Source organism: Amblyraja radiata, chromosome 6, assembly GCF_010909765.2.
Source record: "Amblyraja radiata isolate CabotCenter1 chromosome 6, sAmbRad1.1.pri, whole genome shotgun sequence".
In the NCBI taxonomy this organism is placed as follows: domain Eukaryota; kingdom Metazoa; phylum Chordata; class Chondrichthyes; order Rajiformes; family Rajidae; genus Amblyraja; species Amblyraja radiata.
In genome coordinates, this window is record NC_045961.1 from 15,588,721 (window position 1) to 15,612,397 (window position 23,677).

The 23,677-nt window shown below is 43.9% G+C and overlaps 1 protein-coding gene across 1 annotated transcript in view; it reads right to left on the reverse strand.

Annotated features, from left to right (window-relative positions):
- Positions 1 to 3,583: 3,583 nt before the first annotated feature.
- nectin3 (nectin cell adhesion molecule 3) overlaps positions 3,584 to 23,677 on the reverse strand; it is a 70,624-nt gene continuing 50,530 nt past the window's right edge. Inside the window, exons 4-6 of the mRNA XM_033022220.1 lie at positions 23,131 to 23,248; positions 15,682 to 15,833; positions 3,584 to 5,354 (exon numbers count right to left, since the gene is read on the reverse strand). Coding sequence (XP_032878111.1) covers positions 4,768 to 5,354; positions 15,682 to 15,833; positions 23,131 to 23,248 — 857 coding nt within the window. The 3' untranslated portion in view covers positions 3,584 to 4,767. The remainder of the gene's footprint in view (positions 5,355 to 15,681; positions 15,834 to 23,130; positions 23,249 to 23,677) is intronic.

Sequence of the window (23,677 nt, forward strand, 5' to 3'; positions counted from 1 at the left end):
AGTAAATCTTGAAAAATGTAAAACTGGACTAATGACCAAGTTTCTTTTGATGTACTGGAGCTGATCGCTGAATCTGTCAAGGTTAATGTCCGTCTCAATCTGATCAAACTTCCACTGAATTCCGCCAGAAGTTTGCGTAAGTTATGGCTGCAAAAATAGAGGTCAAAAATGTAGAAACAAAGAAATAATTAATATCCTAAAGGACACCGATTCTGGAGTGACTCAGCCCAGTTGAGCCCAGACCAGGTTATGAATTTTCACTGCACGCAAAAATTAACATGGTCCTTGTGTATCGCCACATGTGGCCAGTGATATCAGGTATATATTTGCATCTTACTTTTCTCGTGGAATTGAAGCAAAACCATTTAAGTTGCAAGCTGTAAAGCAGCATCCTCATCACGTTCCTGTGGAAGGTCAGGCTTGTGCATATTAATAGTGCGCGACGGGCTTAAGACAATCAAATTGCTCGTTCTTTATGGGAAGCCCGCCGACAGAAAATTATTCTCATTGGTGAGTGTGGAGATCTGGAAGCCTTGGGCAAATTAAATTGTTCGTGATTTTCTTTATTTTTCATTATTTGTTTTTTTGAGCGTGAGAAATTCAGTGATCAGCGTGAGAGTGTGAGAATTGTGCGAAATGCGTGAGAGTTGGAAGCCCTGGCGCACCCCCAGAGTGAGAACTGCACAGAGCTGGTCGGGGGAGGCAGTGGAACAACTACAGGACTGCTTGGAGTCAGTAGACTGGGCAATGTTCAAGGACTTGGCATTGGACCTGAATGAATACACCAGTCATCAGACTTCGTAAGGAAATGTGTGGATGACTGTGTTCGTACAAAAACCTTCCAAGTATTTCCTAACCAGAAGCCATGGATGAACCATGAGATCCGCATTCTTCTGAGGACCAGATCCCGGGCATTCAGGTCTGGTATCGCAGAGGTCTACAAGAAGTCTAGATATGACCTTGACAAGGCCATCAAAAAGGCCAAAAGGGACTTCCGCTCAAAGCTTGAAGATGGGGCGGATGTTCGGCAACTGTGGCAGGGTTTGCATGCCATCACCTCCTACAAGGCAAAACCAGGAGGCAGCTCAAGCGACAGCAAAACATCACTCCCTGACGAGCTCGATGCATTCTACGCACGCTTTGACAGGGAGAACACTGATGTGCCTTGCAGAGCCCCCATACGCCCTATTGGTATTATAGTCACAGTCACAGAGGCCGACGGCAGAAGATCCTTCAGGGGGGTGAACCCTCGGAATGCGTCTGGACATGATGATATACCTGGTCGAGTAATCAAAACCAACTGGCTGGGGTTTTTGCAGATATTTTCAACCTCTCACTGTGGTCTGAGGTTCCCACCTACTTTAAGAGGGCATCAATAATAAACTTGGACATAGACTACAGCTCGGCGTTCAATACCATCATTCCCTCCAAACTGGTTACTAGGCCTGGCTAAGCTGGCCATCCGCGAGTCACGGCACCAGTTGGAAGAGGGCTTTGCCCGAGCCAGATGCTTGCTCACTCTCCGGGGTTGCGTCCACGCACGAGTGGCATTAGACAGGGACAAGTTGTGTAGTAGTTATTTACTATATTTGTAAGGATTCTAACGTAGTTGTTTGAACATGTAGTGTCTAGATAGTTTGGAGATTTTGTACTATGGTGGAGAGTGTGCCAACACCGTTTTGTTTTGTATCGTGATCGTAATTAAATAAATCTCTACACATCCCTCTGCAATTGGATCCTCGACTTCCTCATCCACAGACGACAGTCAGGTCAATTGGCAAAAATACTTATTTTCATTAGCAATCAGTACGGGAGCATCTCAAGGCTGCGTGCTCAGCCCCCTGCTCTATTCACGCTATACTCCATGACTGTGTAGCCAGACATAGTGCAAACTCCATCATCAAGTTCGCCGATGACACTACTGTTGTTGGACAAATTACAGATGGTGATGAGTCAGAGTATATAAGTGAGATCGACCGATTGACCAAATTGTGCCTGAACAACAACCTGGCTCTCAATGTCAGTAAGACGAATGAACGGATCGTGGGCTTTGGAAGAGGAAGGATGAGGACCCACAATCCTGTTTATATCAACAGGACGATGTTAGCCAGTCAAAAACTTCATGGAGGTGGAGGGAGAGGTGTAGTGGGTATATGGAATGAATTGCTGGAGGAAGTAGTTCAGGCAGGTCACATCAAATGTCTTTACAGTTCACATTGAATGATGGTGCAGTGGAAACAAGTACTACAAGAAAATGTGTACATTAAATTAATTTACAGTAAAGGCAAGTACAATAACAACATTTAAAAGGCATTTCAACAGGTACATGGATAGGGTGTTTAAGAAGGAATTGCAGATGCTGGAAGATCGAAGGTAGACAAAAGTGCTGGAGAAACTCAGTGGGTGCAGCAGCATCCATGGAGCGAAGGAAAGGGAGAGGAGGATAGGGAACATACAGAGGGATATGGGCAACACACAGGCAAATGGGACGGTGTTAGATGTCAAGTTGGTCGGCATAGACAAGTTGGACTAAGTTAGTCTATTTCTATGCTGTATGACTATTATTCTATGCAAGAGGCTCATTTCATCCTGTGGACTGAACAGAGATATCTTGCAAAGCAATCCAGATTTGATTTCTCCAGGATAATGGTGACTGCCCATTGAGTAGAGAATGCAATACACTCAAGTGCAAGTTAGCCTGCTTCACAGAAGGACTGATCAAGTCAGATGGTAAAAGGTTAATGGTGGATCCTGTGTCTTCTATGATTGCATGAGGAAGTGAATGTGAATAGTATGAATAGATGCTTGATGGGCGGCATGGACATGGTAAGCTGAAGGGCCTATTTCTTTGCCACTGGAATCCTAGAACATGTCTGATGACATTCTGTTGAAGGCAGAGGATGTTATTTGTTGGGGCCAGTGGGATGAAATCCGATCATTATTCTCACCAACAGAGGAAGAAAACAGATGTTCATCAAACAGTAATAATATAGTTGAAACCCCTGTCCTATATGACAAAGGGAATGCCATATTAAAGAGAAGGGGATTCATCTTAATAGAGTGCTATTGGTGAAATCTTATCCTTGAAATCACTGTAATATATTGTGAATGTTACATTTTCAAGGACATAAACAACACCAATGGGAATACAAGTATATTGTTACTGATATCCGTGATGTAAACAGCTCAATACGAAACCATTTTGCTTCACAGATTAACATTGCTGCAAAATACACCACAGAGCCATAATTGCTAAGGAGCTTGAGCATTTTTAGCACTTGATATTCAAATAGGTGAATGTTACGTTCCCCACAATTTATTCTGCAGCAAAATGAAATTGAATGCAACATTTATTACATCTCCACATAAAGGTGACACTTCAGTCTGCATAGCTTGTATCATAAAAAGCTTGAATTTTTCTCCTTCTCTTGATCTTTAAAAAAAAATAGAAATTGCATAAAATACAAATAAATAACATTACTTAGATCTACAGTTTCATACGATAAGAAAACCCTGCCAGAAATTTAGTTTTAAAGATGTGCAGTGTTGCAACCAGTAACTGAAGTTAAAATGAGGCAATCTGTTTTTTTCCAGCAAAATGTGTATTTAGCAAACAGCACATCAAATCAACAAGGCATTAACTTTATAAAACAGATAAGGTACAAAAAAAAAGTACTGTACAGTAAATCTCTTCAGTATTTATATACATCAACACAATGATCAAAGGATTTTTGCCCAGTTGGAGCTTGTACACAACCCATTTACAAGCAGTTTTCTGTTCACACATGGTGATGATCTCCACAAATGTATCAGCATCCATAAACCAGTGATAATCAGCACTTCAGAACCTAAGTGGTTCCAATGAAAAAGGGAAAATCTCTCAAGACTGTACATAGAAGCTCTTTCAACCACAAATTCACCTTTAAGTTTCAAGAGATATAGGTTACACAACAGTACATTTTTATGTATTGTGACCTCAGTTAATTATTGTCATTGCTCAAACTTAAATATTACTTTACAAAGGAACTAAATTATTTCAAGATCTGAAACACAGCCTAGAATGAGAACCAAAGAATATAGTTGGAGAGCTGGCAACCTAGGAACATTACAACATGCTCTTGAGACAATGTAAAATTAGTAGTCTTCAATGTACAGGCAAGAAATCAAACTAGCATTTCCTCACGAATGCAATCTATATGTTGAAAAAGGGGACAATGTAAACATTTAAGACTTAAAGTGAAAAATCTGGCTGCAAATAATACTTCCACAGTCACCTTGATCTCACCAAAGCAGCTTCTTATTCAACCAATTACATATGAATATAATTTATTACACACACTAAATATTGCAAATTTTATTTGGGTTCATTGTGATCTCATTTGGAAGGAGTAGTGAAAAATCAGTAGTCAACAGAAAGTCAGTAACTGTTTCTTTTCTTCCAAAGCCTCACCTGGGAAATGACGGAACTGCAAACAATCACAATATCTTTACAGCACAGTATTAAGGCCTCAAAGTTTTGGACATTTTGTATTCTCCCCCAACCCAACCCCACCACAGAATTGTGAAGTTAAACGATTTTTACCTTACTTGGGATGTAAATCTCGTACAAAATCATATTCCCATTTTCATGATGAAAAGCACTTTTTGTACTCCTTTAGGAAAACAGGAATACTATCAAAATATCGTGAAAAATACACACATAAGAAATGGAAACCTAGAATACTTAATTGAAATAAGTCCTACTTCAATAAAATGTGTCAATTACCACTACACATACCATTCCCTGCGGGAAATGATTGAACCATCTAAATGTGAAACAAGGTCATCTTCATTTTCATCAAAGTAATCATATTGAGATGCATTGGGAATTTTTTGATCTTCATAGTAGTCAATGGGTATTTCCACACCTTCAGTGTACCTGTTTTTTATATTGTCCTCATTCTGCCATTCACTTTTCTGATCCGCAGCAGGATAATCCTGAAACATATTATTTGGTGTGAGCTTCCGTTCAATTTTCTCATAATCAGTGTATGGATCAATTTGATGTTGTATGACATTCATCTGCGAGTCCTTCTCTGGGTTTGCAGTTCCAGCGTACTGCTTTGTATAGTAGTCCCCTCGGAAAGTACGTCGGTGTCTCAAGTAAAACATTATAATGATGACGATGACAAGCATGAGGAAAAGTGCACCGCCAACCACACCTCCAATCATAGTTCCCAAGCTATCATTCTTCACAGATGCCAGAGTTGAAGGAGGAATCTGAATCTTTGGTGTCAAGCCGTCCAAACTTGTTAGGCTTGTCAATGAATGCATTTGAGATGCTGTTGTACACAATGGCGTAGTAGTCGGAGGATCTAATTGTTAGTGGGGAAAGGATGGATGAAATTAGAACAGCAATAATGACATGCACTACAACATGACATGTTCCTTATCCTCCTTCATTTATTATAAAATTGCAAACCACCAGAGTTTAGATGAGTTCTACTTGTTTAACATTTGAGATTGCAAGCACATTTAAAAAACAACTTTAAAATCTTGATAAGTGAATTAAAACAGTTGCAGTGATTTTTTTTTTTTTTTACATATTTGGTCAGCAGCCATATCTGAAAAAGCAAATTACATAATTCATGTCAAGAGGCAAACTGCAAGGGGACTCAGTGGGTCAGACAACATCAGTGGAGGGAAATGGACAGATGGCACTTTGGTCAGAACCAAGTTGCTGAAAATTCCAGCATCTACAGTCTCTTGTGTCTCCACCATTCAGTGCAAATTTTACAAAGACACTGGAGAACTGGATTGTTTAAATTGTTTTTTCCAAAAACATTGAGCTTTTCAATGAATTTTCAAACTGTTTGATGCAATAGTTCAGTGCTGAGAAGGTAATGTAATAAGAAATGCAAAAATTGACCACTGTTATCGTTTGATGTGGATTATACGAGGAAGATCGTAAGAAATTGTGGCATTTAGAATTGGGTCCGTTTAAGGAAAAATTCCAAACAGAAATCCTGTGCCTAGATCCTCAAAACTGCAGAAAAGTGATGAAATAAACTAAATTTCAACCATGGCAAGAAGCTGGGGGGCAGTGTTAGCTGTGAGGAGGATGCTAGGAGACTGCAAGGTGACTTGGATAGGCTGGGTGAGTGGGCAAATGTTTGGCAGATGCAGTATAATGTGGATAAATGTAAGGTTATCCATTTTGGTGGCAAAAACAGGAAAGCAGACTATTATCTAAATGGTGGCCGACTAGGAAAAGGGGAGATGCAGCGAGTCCTGGGTGTCATGGTACACCAGTCATTGAAAGTAGGCATGCAGGTGCAGCAGGCAGTGAAGAAAGCGAATGGTATGTTAGCTTTCATAGCAAAAGGATTTGAGTATAGGAGCAGGGAGGTTCTACTGCAGTTGTACAGGGTCTTGGTGTGACCACACCTGGAGTATTGCGTACAGTTTTGGTCTCCAAATCTGAGGAAGGACATTATTGCCATAGAGGGCGTGCAGAGAAGGTTCACCAGACTGATTCCTGGGATGTCAGGACTGTCTTATGAAGAAAGACTGGATAGACTTGGTTTATACTCTCTAGAATTTAGGAGATTGAGAGGGGATCTTATAGAAACTTACAAAATTCTTAAGGGGTTGCACAGGCTAGATGCAGGAAGATTGCTCCCGATGTTGGGGAAGTCCAGGACAAGGGGTCACAGCTTAAGGATAAGGGTGAAATCCTTTAAAACCGAGATGAGAAGAACTTTTTTCACACAGAGAGTGGTGAATCTCTGGAACTCTCTGCCACAGAGGGTAGTCGAGGCCAGTTCATTGGCTATATTTAAGAGGGAGTTAGATGTGGCCCTTGTGGCTAAGGGGATCAGAGGGCATGGAGAGAAGGCAGGTACAGGATACTGAGTTGGATGATCAGCCATGATCATATTGAATGGCGGTGCAGGCTCGAAGGGCCGAATGGCCTACTCCTGCACCTAATTTCTATGTTTCTATGTTTCTATGGACCAAACTTGCAGAATACTGCTCCGTTGTTCTTAAATTTCAACATAAATCACAAAACAGCATAATCTTAAAAGCTGACATAAATACAGGAAATATGAAAATATTTATCAGACCAGTGCACATTTATAGAGAGACATGCAGTTAACAATTCAGGTGGATGATCCTTCATCTGAACTGAGTTGCAAAGAACATTGCAGAGAAACCTAAATGTACAAAAATGGCCCTTATTCAAATCTGACAATGTGCACTTTAACCACATGTGATTATTTTTCTATTACAAATCTCAAATTGTGGAGTACAGAGGCAAATAAATAAATGATGGGTCTTTGTCCCAAACATTATGGAGGGCACTGTACTACTCTGGTTCCACAATGCAAATTAACTTGCATTTATTTCAATGCAAGAGGCTTGCCGGGTAAAGGTAGATGAACCAGGGCATGGATATATACGGAACTCTGATGAATGGATGAACAGGTCGATGTTCCAGGGTATAGGTGCTGCATGGAAGATAGAGGTGGGGGTAAAAGAGGGGATGTGGCTTTACTTATTAATAACATTATGGCATTCGTCTGACACGACATTACCGATGGTTCGCCCAGTGAATCTACTGTATATGGGTGGAGCTGACAAATGAAATGGGGATAATCATCTTTTAGAGACTGTACTATTGGCCCCCCAAATAGTCAAACAGGAATTAGAAGAACAAATATGCTGGGAGTTTTTTAGCAGGGCAAGACTAATAAGGTTGTCATAGAATTTTTACTTTCCCAATACGGACTGGAACTGTCATAGTCTCAAGAGTTTAGACGGGGTGGAATTTGTCAAAATCTGTTCAGGAAAGTTTCCTTAGCCAATATGTGCAAGGGAGAGGCTAAAGCCTGGCCTACTTTTAGGAAATTGTGATGGGCAGGTGACTGAAGAGCCCAAAGGAGAGTCTTTTGGGACCGGCAACTGCAGTTCTATAGCTTTAAAAGAGTTATGTATAAGGACAGGGGTGTTCCATAAGTTAAAATTATGACTTGGGGCATTCTAACTTTGATGGTGTTAGAGAACAACTTGCAAAAGTTGACTGGAGTGTGCTGTTTGCAGCCAAAGGGACGTCCAGAAAGTGGGATGCTTTTAAAAGTATCTTCTTTTTGCGTATGGCGCGCACAGCCTAAAGTTGTAAGACAACTTGTTCTGTTCAATCTTCTGTTTGTGCACAGCAGGTTGATTGCATTCGTCGAAACAGGGTCGACCACGTGAAGGTTGCAATCTCCCACCTGTTTTAAAAGTATGATGACGAGCGTTCAAAGCATGCATGTTCCTGTTAAAGTGATGGGCAAGGCAGGTGAGAATAAGGAAGCCTGGGTGACAAGAGAAACGGAGGCGCTGGTCATGGAGATGGCATGGGCCAGGTATAGGGAGCTGGGATCAAGTGTCCCTGAAGAAGTTTAGGAGACTGAGCATACTTATGGAAATCAGGAGTGCAAAAACGATCGTTCTGACAGATAAGTAAAAGGGGAATCCAAACTTATTTTGTAAGTACATTAAGAGAAACTGGGTAAATGGAGAGAGAATAGGGGCCCTCAGAAACCAAAGTGGTCATCCATTTGATGAGACGCAGAAGATGAGCAAGGACTTCTCTTCTCTCATTTTATCTTTGTTTTGACTGTGTAGAAGGATATGACGATGAAGGAACTTGGGTCAGGTGTCTTGAAGACAGTATGTATTATGGGTGAGGAACGATACATGTCAAAAGGTGTATGAAGTTAGATGAAACACCCAGGCTTGACAGATATATCTGAATACGTGGTGGGTGGCTAGAGAAGAAATGACAGGCACCCTAAACAGAAATATATAAATCAGGGTGAGGCATGGATTTCAGGCCAGACGATGGAGGGTGGCTAATGTTGTGCTTCTAATTAAGAGCTGCAAGGAAAATCCTGGGAACTATAGACCAGTGAGCCGAACATCTGTGGTAAGTTATTGGAGAGGATTCTATGAGTAAGATATGTATGGGTTTGGAGACCGAGGCTGATCAAGAATAGCCAACATGGCTTTGTATATGGAAGATCGTACCTCACGCTTTTGATTGAATTTCTTGAAGTGGGAACAAGAAGGATGGCGAGAGCAAGAAAGTACATGTTGTCTGTATGAACTTCAGCAAGGCCTTTGAAAAGGTTCCGCATGGTAGGTTGCTCTGGAAGGTTAGGTCGCACGGCATAGTCCTAGAGTCATACAGTGTGGAAACAGGCCCTTCAGCCCAACTTGCCCAAATCGGCCAACACGACCTATCTACACTAGTCCCACTTGCCAGCGTTTGGTCCATAACCCTCTGACCCTGTCCTATTCATGTACCTGTCTAATTGCTTCCTAAACATTGTGATAATCCATCTCAACTACCTCCTCCAGTAGCTTGTTCCATACACCAACCGTATGAAAACGTTATCCCTCAGATTCCTGTAAAATCTTTCCCCCTTCACCTTAAACCTAAGCCCTCTGGTTCTCGATTCCCCTACTCTAGCCAAGAGACTGTGCGTCTACCCGATCTATTCTTGTCATGATTTTATGCACCTCTATAAGATCACCCCTCATCCTCCTGTGCTCCAGGGAATAGTGTCCCAGCCTTCTCAACCTCTCCCTATAGCTCAGACCCTCGAGTCTTGGCAACATCCTTGTAAATCTTCAATGTACCCTTTCCAACTTGACAACATCTTTCCTATAACATGGTGCCCAGAACTGAACACAATACCCTAAATGCGGCCTCACCAATATCTTATACAACTGCAATATGACCTCCCGACTTCGATACTCAATACTCAGGCTGATGAAGGCCAATGTGCCAAAAGCCTTTTAGACCACCCTATCTACCTGCAACCCCATCTTCAAGGAACTAGGACATCTATGGAGAGCTAGCAGTTTGGATACTGTCATAGTCACACTGTATGGAAATAGGCCCTTTGGCCCAACTTGCCCATGCTGACCAACATGCTCCAACTAAACTAGTCCCACCTGCCTGCGCTTGGCGGATATCCCTCTGAACCTATGCTAAGCATGCAATTGTCCAAATGTTTTTAAATGTTGTGATAGTACCTGCCTCAACTACCTCCTCCGGCAACTTGTTCCATACACCTACCACCCTTTGTGTAAAAAAGTTGCCCCTCGGGTTCCTACTAAATCTTTCTCCCTCATCTTAAACTGATGCCATCTGGTTCTTGATTCCCCATTATGAGGATGTTCACAAGTTCACGTTATAGGAGTAGAATTAGGCCATTCAGCCCATCGAGTCTACTTCGCCATTCAATCATGGCTGATCTCTGCCTCCTAATCCCATTTTCCTGCCTTCTCTCCATAGCCCTTGACACACGTTCTAACAAGTTGCCAGGACTCGAGGGCCTGAGCTATAGGGAGAGGTTGAGCAAGTTGGGACTTTATTTCTTGGTGCACAGCAGAATGACGGGAGGTCTTATGGAGCCGCACAAAATCATGAGAGGAATAGATCGGGTAAATGCACAGAGTCTTTTGTCCAAAGTAGGGGAATAGGGAACCAGAAGAAATAGGTTTAAGCTGAGAGGGGGAAAGATTTAATAGGAACCTGAGGGGAAACATTTTAACACAAAGGGTGGCAGGTGTATAGAACAAGCTGCCGGAGGAGGTAGTTGAGGCAGATACTATCATAACGTTTAAGAATCATTTAGACAGGTACATGGATAGGTTGAGGGAAGAGGAATATGGGCCAGACACAGGCAGGTGGGACTAGTGTAGATGGGACATGTTGGTCGGTGTGGGCAAGTTGGGACAAAGGGCCTGTTTCCACACTGTATCACTCTATGACATGGAAGTGCAAGGAATGGCGGGATATGGATCAATGTACAGGCAGATCAGTTTAACTTGCCTTCATTGTTCAGCACAAATACTATGAGCCACAAGGCCCGTTCCTGAGCTTTACTGTTCTATGTTTTATGTATTATCTTCACTCCAGCACCAAGAACAAGGGTTATATACAGACAACCCTCTGTATATTAAAAAAAACTTGCACTACACTGGAGTGGAACTGCTGAAGTTCCCACAGCACATTGCCACGACCACCGAGGCCAGACATCCTCAGAGGGACCAAAAATATCGTCTTGTTGGAACTGACAGTGCCGTGGGAGGAGGCCCACGAGAGGAAGATGACCAAGTACGAAGAGCTGGTCATAGAGGGCTGGAAGGCAAGGTGTATGCCCATCGATGTTGGCTGTAGAGGTTTTGCAGCTCTACAAAGCCTTGAGTGCACTGGGCATCAACGTAATGGAGAGGAGAAGAGCCATCAAGAACACCACAGAGGCAGCAGAGAAAGCCTCAAGATGGCTCTGGATCAGGAGAGAAGATCCATGGGGAAGAGCGAATGCTACCTGAACACAAGTCGTGGTCTGATCAACCACGGCTGGGTCGACTAGGTGAGGATGTCTGATGTTGAAAGACCCGAAACACCCAACGAACGCAGGTTACATCACTGATGATGTGTTCAGGAGCATCAAGAGATGAATTTTTATCAATCATTCCATTACATTTCCCCCCTCTCACTTTACAGCATACGGTATATGGGGGCAGGGTGGTGGTGGAGGCAGATGCAATAGTGCTGTTTAAACAGCCTTAAACAGATAGATTAGATTAGATTAGATTTGTTTATTGTCATTCAGACCTTTCGGTCTGAACGAAATTTCGTTTCCCTGCAGTCATACATATAATAAAAAATGACAAAAACACAATCAACACAAATTTAACACCTCCTCACTGTGGTGGACGGCAAAATCTTAAAGTCTCTGTCTCTTCCCTCTTTGTTCTCCCTGTGCGCCGAGGCGATCCAGGCTCCAGATGTTGTGAACCCATGGTAAATCCCGCGGCTCAACCGTGCTCCGCGAACGGGCCGGTTCAAACTCCGCGGGTGGTCGCTACCGCCGCCACAGCTCCGAGGCTGAGTCGGGTCTCCGCTGCTGCCACCACAGTTCCGGGGCCGAGTCGGGTCTCCGTTGCTGCTGCCGCCACCGCCACAGCTCTGATGCCGAGTCGGGTCTCCGCTGCCGCTGCCTCCGCCACAGCTTCGGGGCCGAGTCGGGTCTCCGCTGCCGCTGCTGCTGCCGCCGCCACCACAGCTTCGGGGCCGAGTCGGGTCTCCGCTGCCGCTGTCGCCGCTACAGCTCCGGGGCCGAGTCGGGTCTCCGCTGCTGCTGCCGCCGCCGCCGCAGCTTCGGGGGCCGAGTCGGGTCTCCACTGCTGCTGCAGCCGCCGCCACAGCTTCGGGGCCGAGTCGGGTCTCCGTTGCCGCTGCTGCTGCCGCCACAGCTTCGGGGCCGAGTCGGGTCTCCGCTGCCGCTGCTGCTGCCGCCACAGCTTCGGGGCCGAGTCGGGTCTCCGCTGCCGCTGCTGCCGCCGCTGCCACAGCTCCGGGGCTGAGTCAGGTCTCCGCTGCTGCTGCCTCCGCTACAGCTCCGGGGCCGAGTCAGGTCTCCGCTGCTGCTGCTGCTGCCGCCGCCACCTCAGCTTCGGGGCAGAGTCGGGTCTCTGCCGCTGCTGCTGCTGCCGCCGCCGCCACAGCTCCGGGCCGAGTCGGGTCTCCGCTGCTGCTGCCTCCGCTACAGCTCCGGGGCCGAATCGGGTCTCCGCTGCCGCCGCCGCCACAGCTCCGAAGCCAAGTCGGGTCTCCGCTGCCGCTGCCACCGCCGCCACAGCTCCGGTGCCGAGGCCGCCGCTGTCACGGCTCCGAGGCCGCCAGCTCTGCCATTAGGCCTCAGCGCAGATGGAGACGAGGACGGGGAATACGACAGAAAAAAAAGTCGCATCCCCCGAAGGAAGAGACCAAAACATGTTTCTCCCACCCCACCCACACACATACACAACTTAATAAAACAAAATTAACTAAAACATGACAAAGGAACAAAAAGAAAGAGAAAAAAAAGACAGACTGCAGGTGGGCCGCAGCTGTTAAGCCTGCGCCGCCATCTTGAGATAGACATGGAAATGCAGGAAATAGAGGGATATGTATCACAAACAGGCAGATGAGATCACTTCAGCTTGCATCATGTTCAGCACAAAATTGTGGGCCGAAAGGCTCGTTCTTGTGCTGAAATTTTAGTTTAGTTTAGAGATACAGCACGGAAACAGGCCTTTCGGTCCACCGAGTCCGCACCGACCAAAGATCCCCGCACATTAACACTACCTTACACGCACTAGGGACAATTTTACACTTATACCAAGCCAATTAACCTACAAACCTGTACGGCTTTGGAGTGTGGGAGGAAACCGAAGATCTCGGAGAAAACGCACGCAGGTCACAGGGTGAACGTACAAACTCCGTGCAGACAGCACAAGTAGTCGGGATCGAACCCGGGTCTCTGGTGCTGCAAATGTTGTCTGGTAGCAACTCTGTGCCACCATGCCAAATGATCTATTCTATAACTCGAACCCCATATTCCTGCACCATCCTCATAGTACACGATTCTCATAATGTCCCGAAAACTATTCATCAGTTTTGAACAGATGCAATGACAAGAGCATCAGAATGACTGAATAATCAGTCCCGACCAAAATAGTTGCCTATCCGAACACTTCTGAGACGTTACTCAGACAATGTGCCTTCTTTTGCAAACCAGCATCAGCAATTCTTTGTTTTCACAATGACAGGACAATGACAGTGAAAAATATTCTCATCATCTAAATCCTGCATGTCTAATCTTATTTTCTCAAATTGTGCTCCGCTTAAATTAAATTTGTGTTGATTGTGTTTTTGTCATAGATTCCTCAGCCACAGGGCATCTTCCCTGCATTTAGATTGAGAAACATGAAAACCTTTGTAAATTTCAGTGACATTTCCTTTCATTCTTAGACGTGCACTCAATCTCTTCTCATATGGCAAATCCATTATCCCCGGAACCAATCTAGCATTCACTTTATGGCAAGTGCATCTTCTGTTATGCAAGGAGACCAAAATTGTACGTGGAGTACAGTCTCACTAGAGAGACTGCGAGTGAGGGGAGTACAAGAGGATGTAATTGTTCTTCTCCACAAAACAAAAAGTCAGCAGAGTGGTGAAGCAAGTGGTCAGGAAGGCAAATGGCATGGTGCCGTACACTGCAAGAGGACTCGAGGTTAGAAGTAGGGAAATACTGACAAAGTTACATCGGGTATTGCAAGGCTGTACTTGAAGTACCATTCATAATTATGGACCACTTGTTCCCGGGGGAGAGGATCCTAAAACTAGCGGCTTCAGGGTTAAAATGTGCGATTCTTTCCTCGTTTGCCTACAAATGACTCCAGATTCCAACATGATTGAATTTGAAGTTGTCTCCAAAGTTCAATTAGTAATGGATAATAGATGCCGGGATTAAGAGTGAAGTTCACATCCCATAAAAAATTAAAAAAATTAATGAATATAAACCAAAGCAGAAGTTCACTGTCAGATCAGAATATACAAAGTTTACAGGTTGAACCGCACCCTCCGTTCCAGAGCCTTTCTGGATTATCCGTTTTTCTGGACCAACAAAGGTCACGTGATAATGAAACAGCAGTACACCCCTGTCCCACTAATGACACCCCTCCAGTGTCTCTAAAACACCATAGAGTGCCAGAAACTAAAAATAAAACAAATAAAAAATGTAAACAGAATGTGAATGGAGTGCCCTGCCTTTCCATCCCCGGCTCCCACCATCTCTTGGGCCAGCTTCTGAGGTGTACCAACGAGCCCTTTTTCACCCGCCGAAGGGACACAAAGTGCAAGAGTAATTTAGCAGGTCAGGATATCTGGAGAACACAAATTGGTGACGTTGGGACCCTTTCTCCGGCTGATTCAGTCGGCTGAGTTACTCCAGCACTTGGTGTTGTTTCACTTTTAAACCAGGCGCTGATGCTGCTGGTCTGCATCAGCGGGTCCTTCTTCACCGGTTCACACAAGATAGACCGGCGGCATCAGCGTCTGTATTAAAAGTGAAACGGCACAAAGTGCTGGAGTAACTTAGCCGACTGAATCAGTCTGAGGAACAGTCCCAATGTCACCTATCTGTGTTCTCCAGGGATCCTGACTCACTGAAGGACTCCAGCACTTTGTGTACTTCTGGTGGGTGAAGAAGGGTTCGCTGGTGCACCTTGTGAGTCGGGGCTCTAAACAGCCATGGAGACAGTGGGAACCATGGATGGATCAGCAGGTCCGTCCACTATATTCAACATCTGTTATAGGGGGTCGTTAAAACAAGGCTTTACTATATTGTCTTTGCAAAACAGCTAGGAGGTACGATTGAGAGCATAGTTGATTCTTTCACAACAGAGGGACATGGCTGGAAAGAGCGCTCGCCACTCGTAATGCCATCTGTGGGCGCTCAGGAAGTACAGAAAGTACAGTCTGTGTAATCTTCGCATCATGTGACTACTTAATTCAATGTGCTATACTTTGACTCAACTGGCATTTTATAAATTAAATATTCTCGCAGTAAAGCAAGAGTCCATATCTCAACATTTTATTAAAATGTGTAACTTGACTTTTAAAAGTGTCTTTTGAAAGCCTTTGCTTTAAATTACTTGGCTTTCACGATTGCATAAAAGAATGAAACGCGAGTAGTACTTTCACACATAGCAAGTTCTCGGTAAACTTACAAATGAATATTTCTTTCTGAAGTAGAGTTAACGAATAAACAATTTGATCAAGATGGAGAGCTATATTTTTTAAAAACATACCTTTTATCTGCACAACTGTTTGTTTTTTTCTATGTCCATGAATGTTCACTACCTCACAAATATAAATACCAGAATCGTTGTGGTTGAGTGGTCTGCTGAAAGTTAGAGTATCATTTTCAATCTGCAAATCCTCTTGTAGCTCTTTTTCCAATCTAGTTAATTAAAAAGACAATAATTGATATTGCAAATGTACTTATTATTAAACTATTCAAGCTGCAGATCTTCCATCAACATGTTTCAGAAAAGAGCAACACTGCATTGATCTATTAATGTGGCCCACAGTCTCTCATCTTTCCCCATAGACATCCACTCACTCCATTCCACAGCAGGAAGGTCTCAGGGCCCTTTGATTCTCCAACATAGGCCCAAACATTTCCCCTCTACTAATATCTCTTGCCCAGAGTAGGGGAAGCAAGAACAAGATTACAGGGTTTCAGATTTTTGGGCCATCTGGGGCAGAGGTGACATGCGCAAGAAGGAAGGTTTGCATCTGAACTGAAGATTGAATAAATAAAGGATTAATGTTGGGTTATCTTCAATTGGTGCTTCATGGTCAGCATAGTCTCAGCTCCAATGGCATGTTTCCGTGCTTTCCCTCCCTATGACTGAAGTGCATCCAGGAGAACCTGTTGAGCCAGTATATTTTTTAGCCAAACTACAAAAGTAACAGATTGGACCTAATGTTCAGGATTTGGTGGCCATTTTGGGGTTGTTTACCATAACTCTTATGTTTCAAAGAGATAAGGTTGTCCATAGATTTAGGAACTGAATTGGGGGGGGGGGGGGGAGGGGCAATTTCAATACAACACAAAACCTGGCAAAAATAGACACAAATTGCTGGAGTAACTCAGCAGGTCAGGGAGCATCTCTTGACAAAAAACAGATAGGTGACGTTTTGGGTCAGGACCCTTCCTCAGACATAATAGCCTGGCAAAAATAGACTGCAGCAGTTATTTATGACTGGCACTGGAGAAGCTGCAGAAGAGATTTCAGGGCATTACCTTTCATTTATGACGAGAAGCTGGCTAGGCCGAGTTTGTTTTGCTTGGAGCAAACAAAGGAAGTTGAGGGGGGAGCTGATAGACATATAAAATAAGCATTGATTGAGTAGGTCATGAGAATTTTCTTCCCATAGCAAACGTGCCAAAAAAAAAAAAAGTTTGGGATAAGAGATTAAATGAAGACCTTTGTTTGAAGAAAGACAAAAAGCTGGAGTAACTCAGCGGGTCAGACAGATTCTCCGGAGAAAAGGAATAGGTGACGCTTTGGGTCAAGACCCTTCTTCAGACTGTCTTCTGCAAGAAGCGCACACTGTTGCTAACTTTTTTGTTTGATCAGGATGAGGTCAAGATCTGGAACGCACGGCCTGAATCAGTGGTGAAGGCAGGTATTCTCACAGCTGACAACTATCATCTAGTTAAACACTCAAATTGTCAAGGCTGGTACACGGGATTTATTATAGATGGGCAATTGATGGTTGGTATGAACACGGTGTTCCAAAGGGTATGTTTCTGAATTACTCTACAACTTTGAGATTCCAACCTCATTATTTTTATTTATTTCACAATATCAGGTATTTTCTCCAGTGACTCAGTTCAAAATGCTCACCACCATTCGCACCTATTCCTTTGTCATCTCCAGCTATTCATTCTCACTTGGCTAGTAGCATTGAAAATTAAACATCATCTACGATCTTAAGCATGGATTTTTTTGCAAAGTGCTTTACCTCACACTTCTCTGGAGAATCTCAGCGGGTGCGGCAGCATCTATGGAACAAAGGAAATAGGCAACGTTTCGAGCCGAAACCCTTCTTGAGACTGATGCAGGATGCTGGGGGGGGGGGGGGGGGGGGGGGGGGGGGGGGAAGAAGAAAGGAAGAGGAGGAGCCAGAGGGCTGAGGGAGAGCTGAGAAAGGGAGGAGACAGCAAGGGCTACCGGAAATTGGAGAAGTCAATGTTCAAGCCGCTGGGGTGCAGACTGCCCAAGCGAAATATGAGGTGCTGCTCCGCAAATATCCGGTGGTGCTCACTCTGGCCATGGAGGAGGCCCAGGACAGAAAGGTCGGATTCGGAATGGGAGTTGAAGTGCTGAGCCACAGGGAGAGCAGGTTGGTTAATGCGCGGCCCGAAACGTTGCCCATTACCTTCGCTCCATAGATGCTGCCGCACCCGCTGAGTTTCTCCAACACTTTTGTCTACCTTCGATTTTCCAGCATCTGCAGTTCCTTCTTAATCATTTAATATGTTACAAACAACAAGATCTCCCTGCACCGATCTCTATGGTGTACCACTTGCTACTCACTTCTGGTCACAAAAATAACCTTCCACCATTATCCACTGCCTCCAATCAACAAACCAATTTTGGATCCAGTTTGCCAACACACCTCACATCCTATGTGCTTCAATATTGTGACCTGCCTACCCTTCAGTACATTGTCAGGAGCCCTATTGAAAACCAAGTAAACCATGTCTATTGCGCTGGTCATCAATTTTGTTATACATGTCCACAAAAAGTCTGATTTATGAGACATTATTTCTCATGCACAAAAATCCAGGCCAACTGCCTGCCTTTCCAAAATAAACATAAATCCCATCCCTCAGATCCTCCTCCAATATTTTTCCCTAATGCTGATGTAAGGCTTCTCTACTGCCCTTTTTGAACAAAGGGACAACCTCTACATCCTTCACCTTGGTTGATGAGATTATTCATTTAGGACCCCTCCGTGTCTCCACAAATGCATTACCCCATTGGTCTCTGAGGAAATCACGTTCTTTAGTTACCATCTTGTATATCTGATGTACATCTCATCGCTCAGAATACTTTCCAGTAACTTGCCTACCACAGATGTTAGGCTCACTGATCTACAGTTCCCAAGCTTTGCCTTGCAGCCCTTCTTAGAGGTACATTAGCCACTCTCCAGTATTCCGGCACCCCACCCATTTCTAATGATGATTCGTATATCTCAGCCAGGGTGCGAGACTTTCTTTTCTAGCTTCCCACAGTGTTCTCGGATATATCTGATCAGGCCTGTGAGATTTATCCACCTTCAAACATTTATCCACCTTGAAACCACTTTGGTTTTGAAAGGCCCCTATTCTTTCTCTAGCCACTCCTTAATATTATCTGCCAGATCTCTCTCCTGCCCCTTTTTGGCCCTAAATCTGCAAATTATTCTAAATTGACGCAGCAAGACACGAACATCAAATTAGAAAGCAGGCAAAGAGCCACAAAAATAAGTTGGTCAACTTGTAATAAGAAAAGTTGAATATGTTTAGAATGAATTATACATTTTTTAAATACTTGAATAATGTTGTATGTTGTGCAGAACTTTAAAACAATTTAAATATTTTTGTCATGCAGTTACCATAACCATATAACAATTACAGCAAGGAAACAGGCCATCTCGGCCCTTCTAGTCCATGCCGAACACTTACTCTCACCTGGTCCCATCTACCTGCACTCAGACCATAACCCACCATTCCTTTCCCGTCCATATACCTATCCGATTTATTTTTAAATGATAAAAACGAACCTGCCTTCACCACTTCCACTGATAGCTCATTTCCCACAGCTACCACTCTGAGTAAAGAAATTCCCCCTCATGTTGCCCCTAAACTTTTGTCCCTTAATTCTCAAATCATGTCCTCTTGTTTGAAACTTCCCTACTCTCAATGGAAAAAGCTCATCCATGTCTATCCCTCTCATAATTTTAAAGACCTCTATCAAGTCCCCCCTTAACCTTCTGCGCTCCAAAGAATAAAGACCTAACTTGTTCAACCTTTCTCTGTAACGTAGGTGCTGAAACCCAGGCAACATTCTAGTAAATCTCCTCTGTACTCTCTCTATTTTGTTGACATCTTTCCTACAATTTGGCAACCAGAATTGTACACCATATTCCAGAATTGGCCTCACCAATGCCTTGTACAATTTTAACATTACATCCCAACTTCTATACTCAATGCTCTGATTTATAAAGGCCAGCACACCAAAAGCACAGACTTGGGATAAACTGCAATGGAGATAGTGAGGTCAAGGCACCTGGACCATTTCCGACACTTCCCTACCATTCCTTGACCTATCTCCATTGCAGGTGATAGTCTTCTGACTGACATCCACTATAAACCTACCGACTCCCATGGCTATCTGGACTACACTTCTTCCCACCCTGCTTCCTGTAATCCCCTACTCCCAATTCCTCCGTCTACGCCGCATCTGCTCCCAGGATGAGGCATTCCACACCAGAGCATCTGAAATGTCCTCATTCTTCAGGGAACAGGGGTTCCCCTCCTCCACCATAGATGAGGCTCGCACCAGGGTCTCTTCCATACCCCGTAACACTGCTCTCTCTCCCCATCCTCCCACTCGCAACAAGGGCAGAGTCCCCCTAGTCCTCACCTTTCACCCCACCAGCCGTCACATACAAGTAATCCTCCGTCAGTTTTGCCACCTCCAACGTGACCCCACCACTAGCCACAACTTCCCATCTCCCCCCATGTCTGCCTTCCGCAAAGACCGCTTCCTCCGTAACTCCCTTGTCAATTCTTCCCTTCCCTCCCGTACCACCCCCTCCCCGGGCACTTTCCCTTGCAACCACAAGAGATGCTACACTTGTCCCTTTACCTCCCCCCTCGACTCCATTCAAGGACCCAAGCAGTCGTTCCAGGTGCGACAGAGGTTTACCTGCATCTCCTCCAACCTCATCTATTGCATCCGCTGCTATAGATGTCAGCAGATCTATATCGGTGAGACCAAGCGGAGGTTGGGCGATCTTTTCGCCGAACACCTCCGCTCGGTCCGCAATAACCAACCTGACCTCCCGGTGAGTCAGCACTTCAACTCCCCCTCCCACTCCGTATCCGACCTCTCTGTCCTGGGTCTCCTCCATGGCCAGAGCGAGCAGCACCAGAAATTGGAGGAACAGCACCTCATTTCCGCTTGGGGAGTCTGCATCCTGGGGGCATGAACATTGAATTCTCCCAATTTTGTTAGTCCTTGCTGTCTCCTCCCCTTCCTCAGCCCTCCTGCTGGCTCCTCCCATCCCCCAGCCTTCGAGCTCCTCCTCCTTTTTTCCTTTCTTCTCCCCGCCCCCCCCCCCATCAGTCTGAAGAAGGGTTTCGGCCCGAAACATTGCCTATTTCCTTCGCTCCATAGATGCTGCTGCACCCGCTGAGTTTCTCCAGCATTATGTACCTTGGGAAAACATTGCAGTTATTAAATAAATGGTCTGTTCCTGTGCTGTATATCCTAATCTTCCAGATCAGTCCACCATACGGGACCTTGGTAAAAGCTTTGCTAATGTCCATACAGATAACAATCACGGCCATGCTCTTGAATCACACTAGTGACTTCTTCAAAAACGATCACATTTGTGAGACACGATTTCCCACACATGAAGCCGTGCTGACCTGCCCTTGCCTATCCAAATGTTGGTAGGTCCTGCCCCTCCGAAGCCCCTCCAGTACTTCCAGTAACGTATCCACTACTGATGTCATGCTACGCGGCCTGTAGTTTATTGGCTTGTTCTTGCAGCACTTCTTAAATAAAGGTATTTTCACCGCGATACAAATATTTCTGCCGCAGCCCGAGCAATTTTCTTCCCATAATATCTGAGGATATACTTGGTCAGGCCCTGCAGATTGGAACATTGAATAGTATAGCACTAGAACATACCGTTCGGCCCATAATGTCTGTGCTCAACATGATGCTGATCAACTATTATCTGCCTGCACATAAACCAGATCCCTCCATCGTCTGCAGTAGCATGTGTCTGTCCAAAAGTCTCTTAAATGCCACTATTGTATCTGACTATAGCGCCACACCCGACAACGTATACCAGGCACCGGTCACCATCAGCATTAACGTGTCTTGCACATCTCCTTTCAGCTTTGCCCCTCTCACTTTAAAGCTACATCCTCTATTTCCCTGCATTAACAATCTTTGAGACGAGCATCCCCATTTTTGTAACTTACAGTTAGTCTAACACATCACTACCCATTTCCCTCAGTTCCTTTGATTCCACAACCTTCTGCTCAGTAAATACACTTACATTTTGATGTAGGACTTTAATCCAAAACTGACTATCCGAGTAGGAAGGAACTGTAGATGCTGGTTTAAATCGAAGGTAGACACAAAATGCTGGAGTAACTCAGCGGGTCAGGCAGCAGCAATCTGGAGAGAAGGAATGGGTGACATTTCGGGTCGAGACCCTTCTTCCGAAACCTCACCCATTCCTTCTCCCCACAGATTCTGCCTGACCCGCCGAGTTACTCCAGCATTTTGTGTCCACACTGACTATCCCTTTCCTCGACCAGTTTGTTTTTTGCTCCAGATTCCAGCATCTGCAGTCTCTTGTGTCTCCAAAATATGCACCCAATGTCCAATTTTTTTTTTGCCATCCTTGAAATACTAAAAACCTTTTATTAACTTTTTAGTGTAACCTCTTATCCTCAAGCTTGATATTTGACATCAATAACATGTGCACATGTTGACTTTTGCTACTTGGTTCTTTTCTACATTAAGTAATAACTGTTCCATTTATTTGTCTGCTTATGAATTGCAGATTGTAACAATACCAAAGAGTGGCTAGAAATAAACAACTTCCTCAAAACTGAAAGTGGAATAATAAAGATACAAAAGTAAAATGCAGATATTAGAATTAGGATAAAAACAAAACTGAAACGCTGTGAAAATCAGACAGCAACATGGAGATACAAAAAGGGATAATATTTAAATGCAATGGTCTTTCATCACAATACGAGGAACACGGGTAATTCTACTACAACTCAATAGCAGCATCCCTAAAGGGCCTGTCCCAATTGGGCGTCATTTGCGCGTCATTTACGCGACAGGCTGGTAGTGACTGTCTAGCAGTACAACAGTCGTGCGCCAAGTGCTCTTGAGGGACCTGCTTCTTTTGGGAGCCATTTGCAATGTAATTCGTACTTAGTCCGATCTCCACGGCAAGGATTTTCCCAGTGAACATTTTTTCAAAACTACGCGTGTCAATTACCAAAGTAACTTTTAAGCAGTTCTCTAATTCCCAAATAATGGTGTATTTTAACAAAGTAGACGTTTTCCAAGTAAAAAGGTCGCCCATGCATTCCCTCTACATATGCTGGCTGAGTTCAGCAATTTTTTTCTTTGCTCAAAATTCCAGCATAAGCAGTTTATTGTTTCTCCATTTTAATGTAAAGGGTGTTGACTAAATCATCACTTGCATTATATTCAATTCATGTTGCATGAAGCATGTGTTATAGCAGAACTACCTGTATATGACCAATTTCCCTCTGGGGATGAATAACGTTTGATCGTATCGTATGACAAAGTAACACACTCACCACAGTTACCCATGTAAGCCACAGTTCACACATTAGATGTAAATTTCAAATGCTTGTTCAGTTAGCTCTGTATCCAATATTTGATTTCAATGTTAAAATAAATCTTACATACCTGCTCCATACGTATGCAGAAGGAGATGGGTTTGCATCAGCTTTGCATTTCAGTTGCACATTTTCTCTTCCAACAAACCAGTTCCCATCATAGCCCATCATTGTTACTTCAGGTGCATCTGGAACAAATGATGTGTTGAAACTGACATGCGCTATTATGTACTGGACAGTTATAATCATGGGCCTTCTCGGAGTTCATAATAATGAAAATCTCACCTCGATTATAGCATTAAATTATATCATTAGTTTGTGTTCCAATGTAATTACACATACAGTCAGTGCCCGGGTTACCCAAGAGTTACATTCCTCAGTCCATAAGCTAATTTATTCACTAATCACATATGGCTGCTTTGTTGCTGTCCTCATATCGTTCTACATCACTCGACATACTCTTGCTATAATTTTATCATTTAATCCAAATTCACCAACTCTACCCCTAACTAAACGGATGGAATACTCTATCCAGTCATTAATGAATATCACAAAGATTCTATTATTATTATTATTATTATTATTATTATTATTATTATTATTATTATTATTATTAT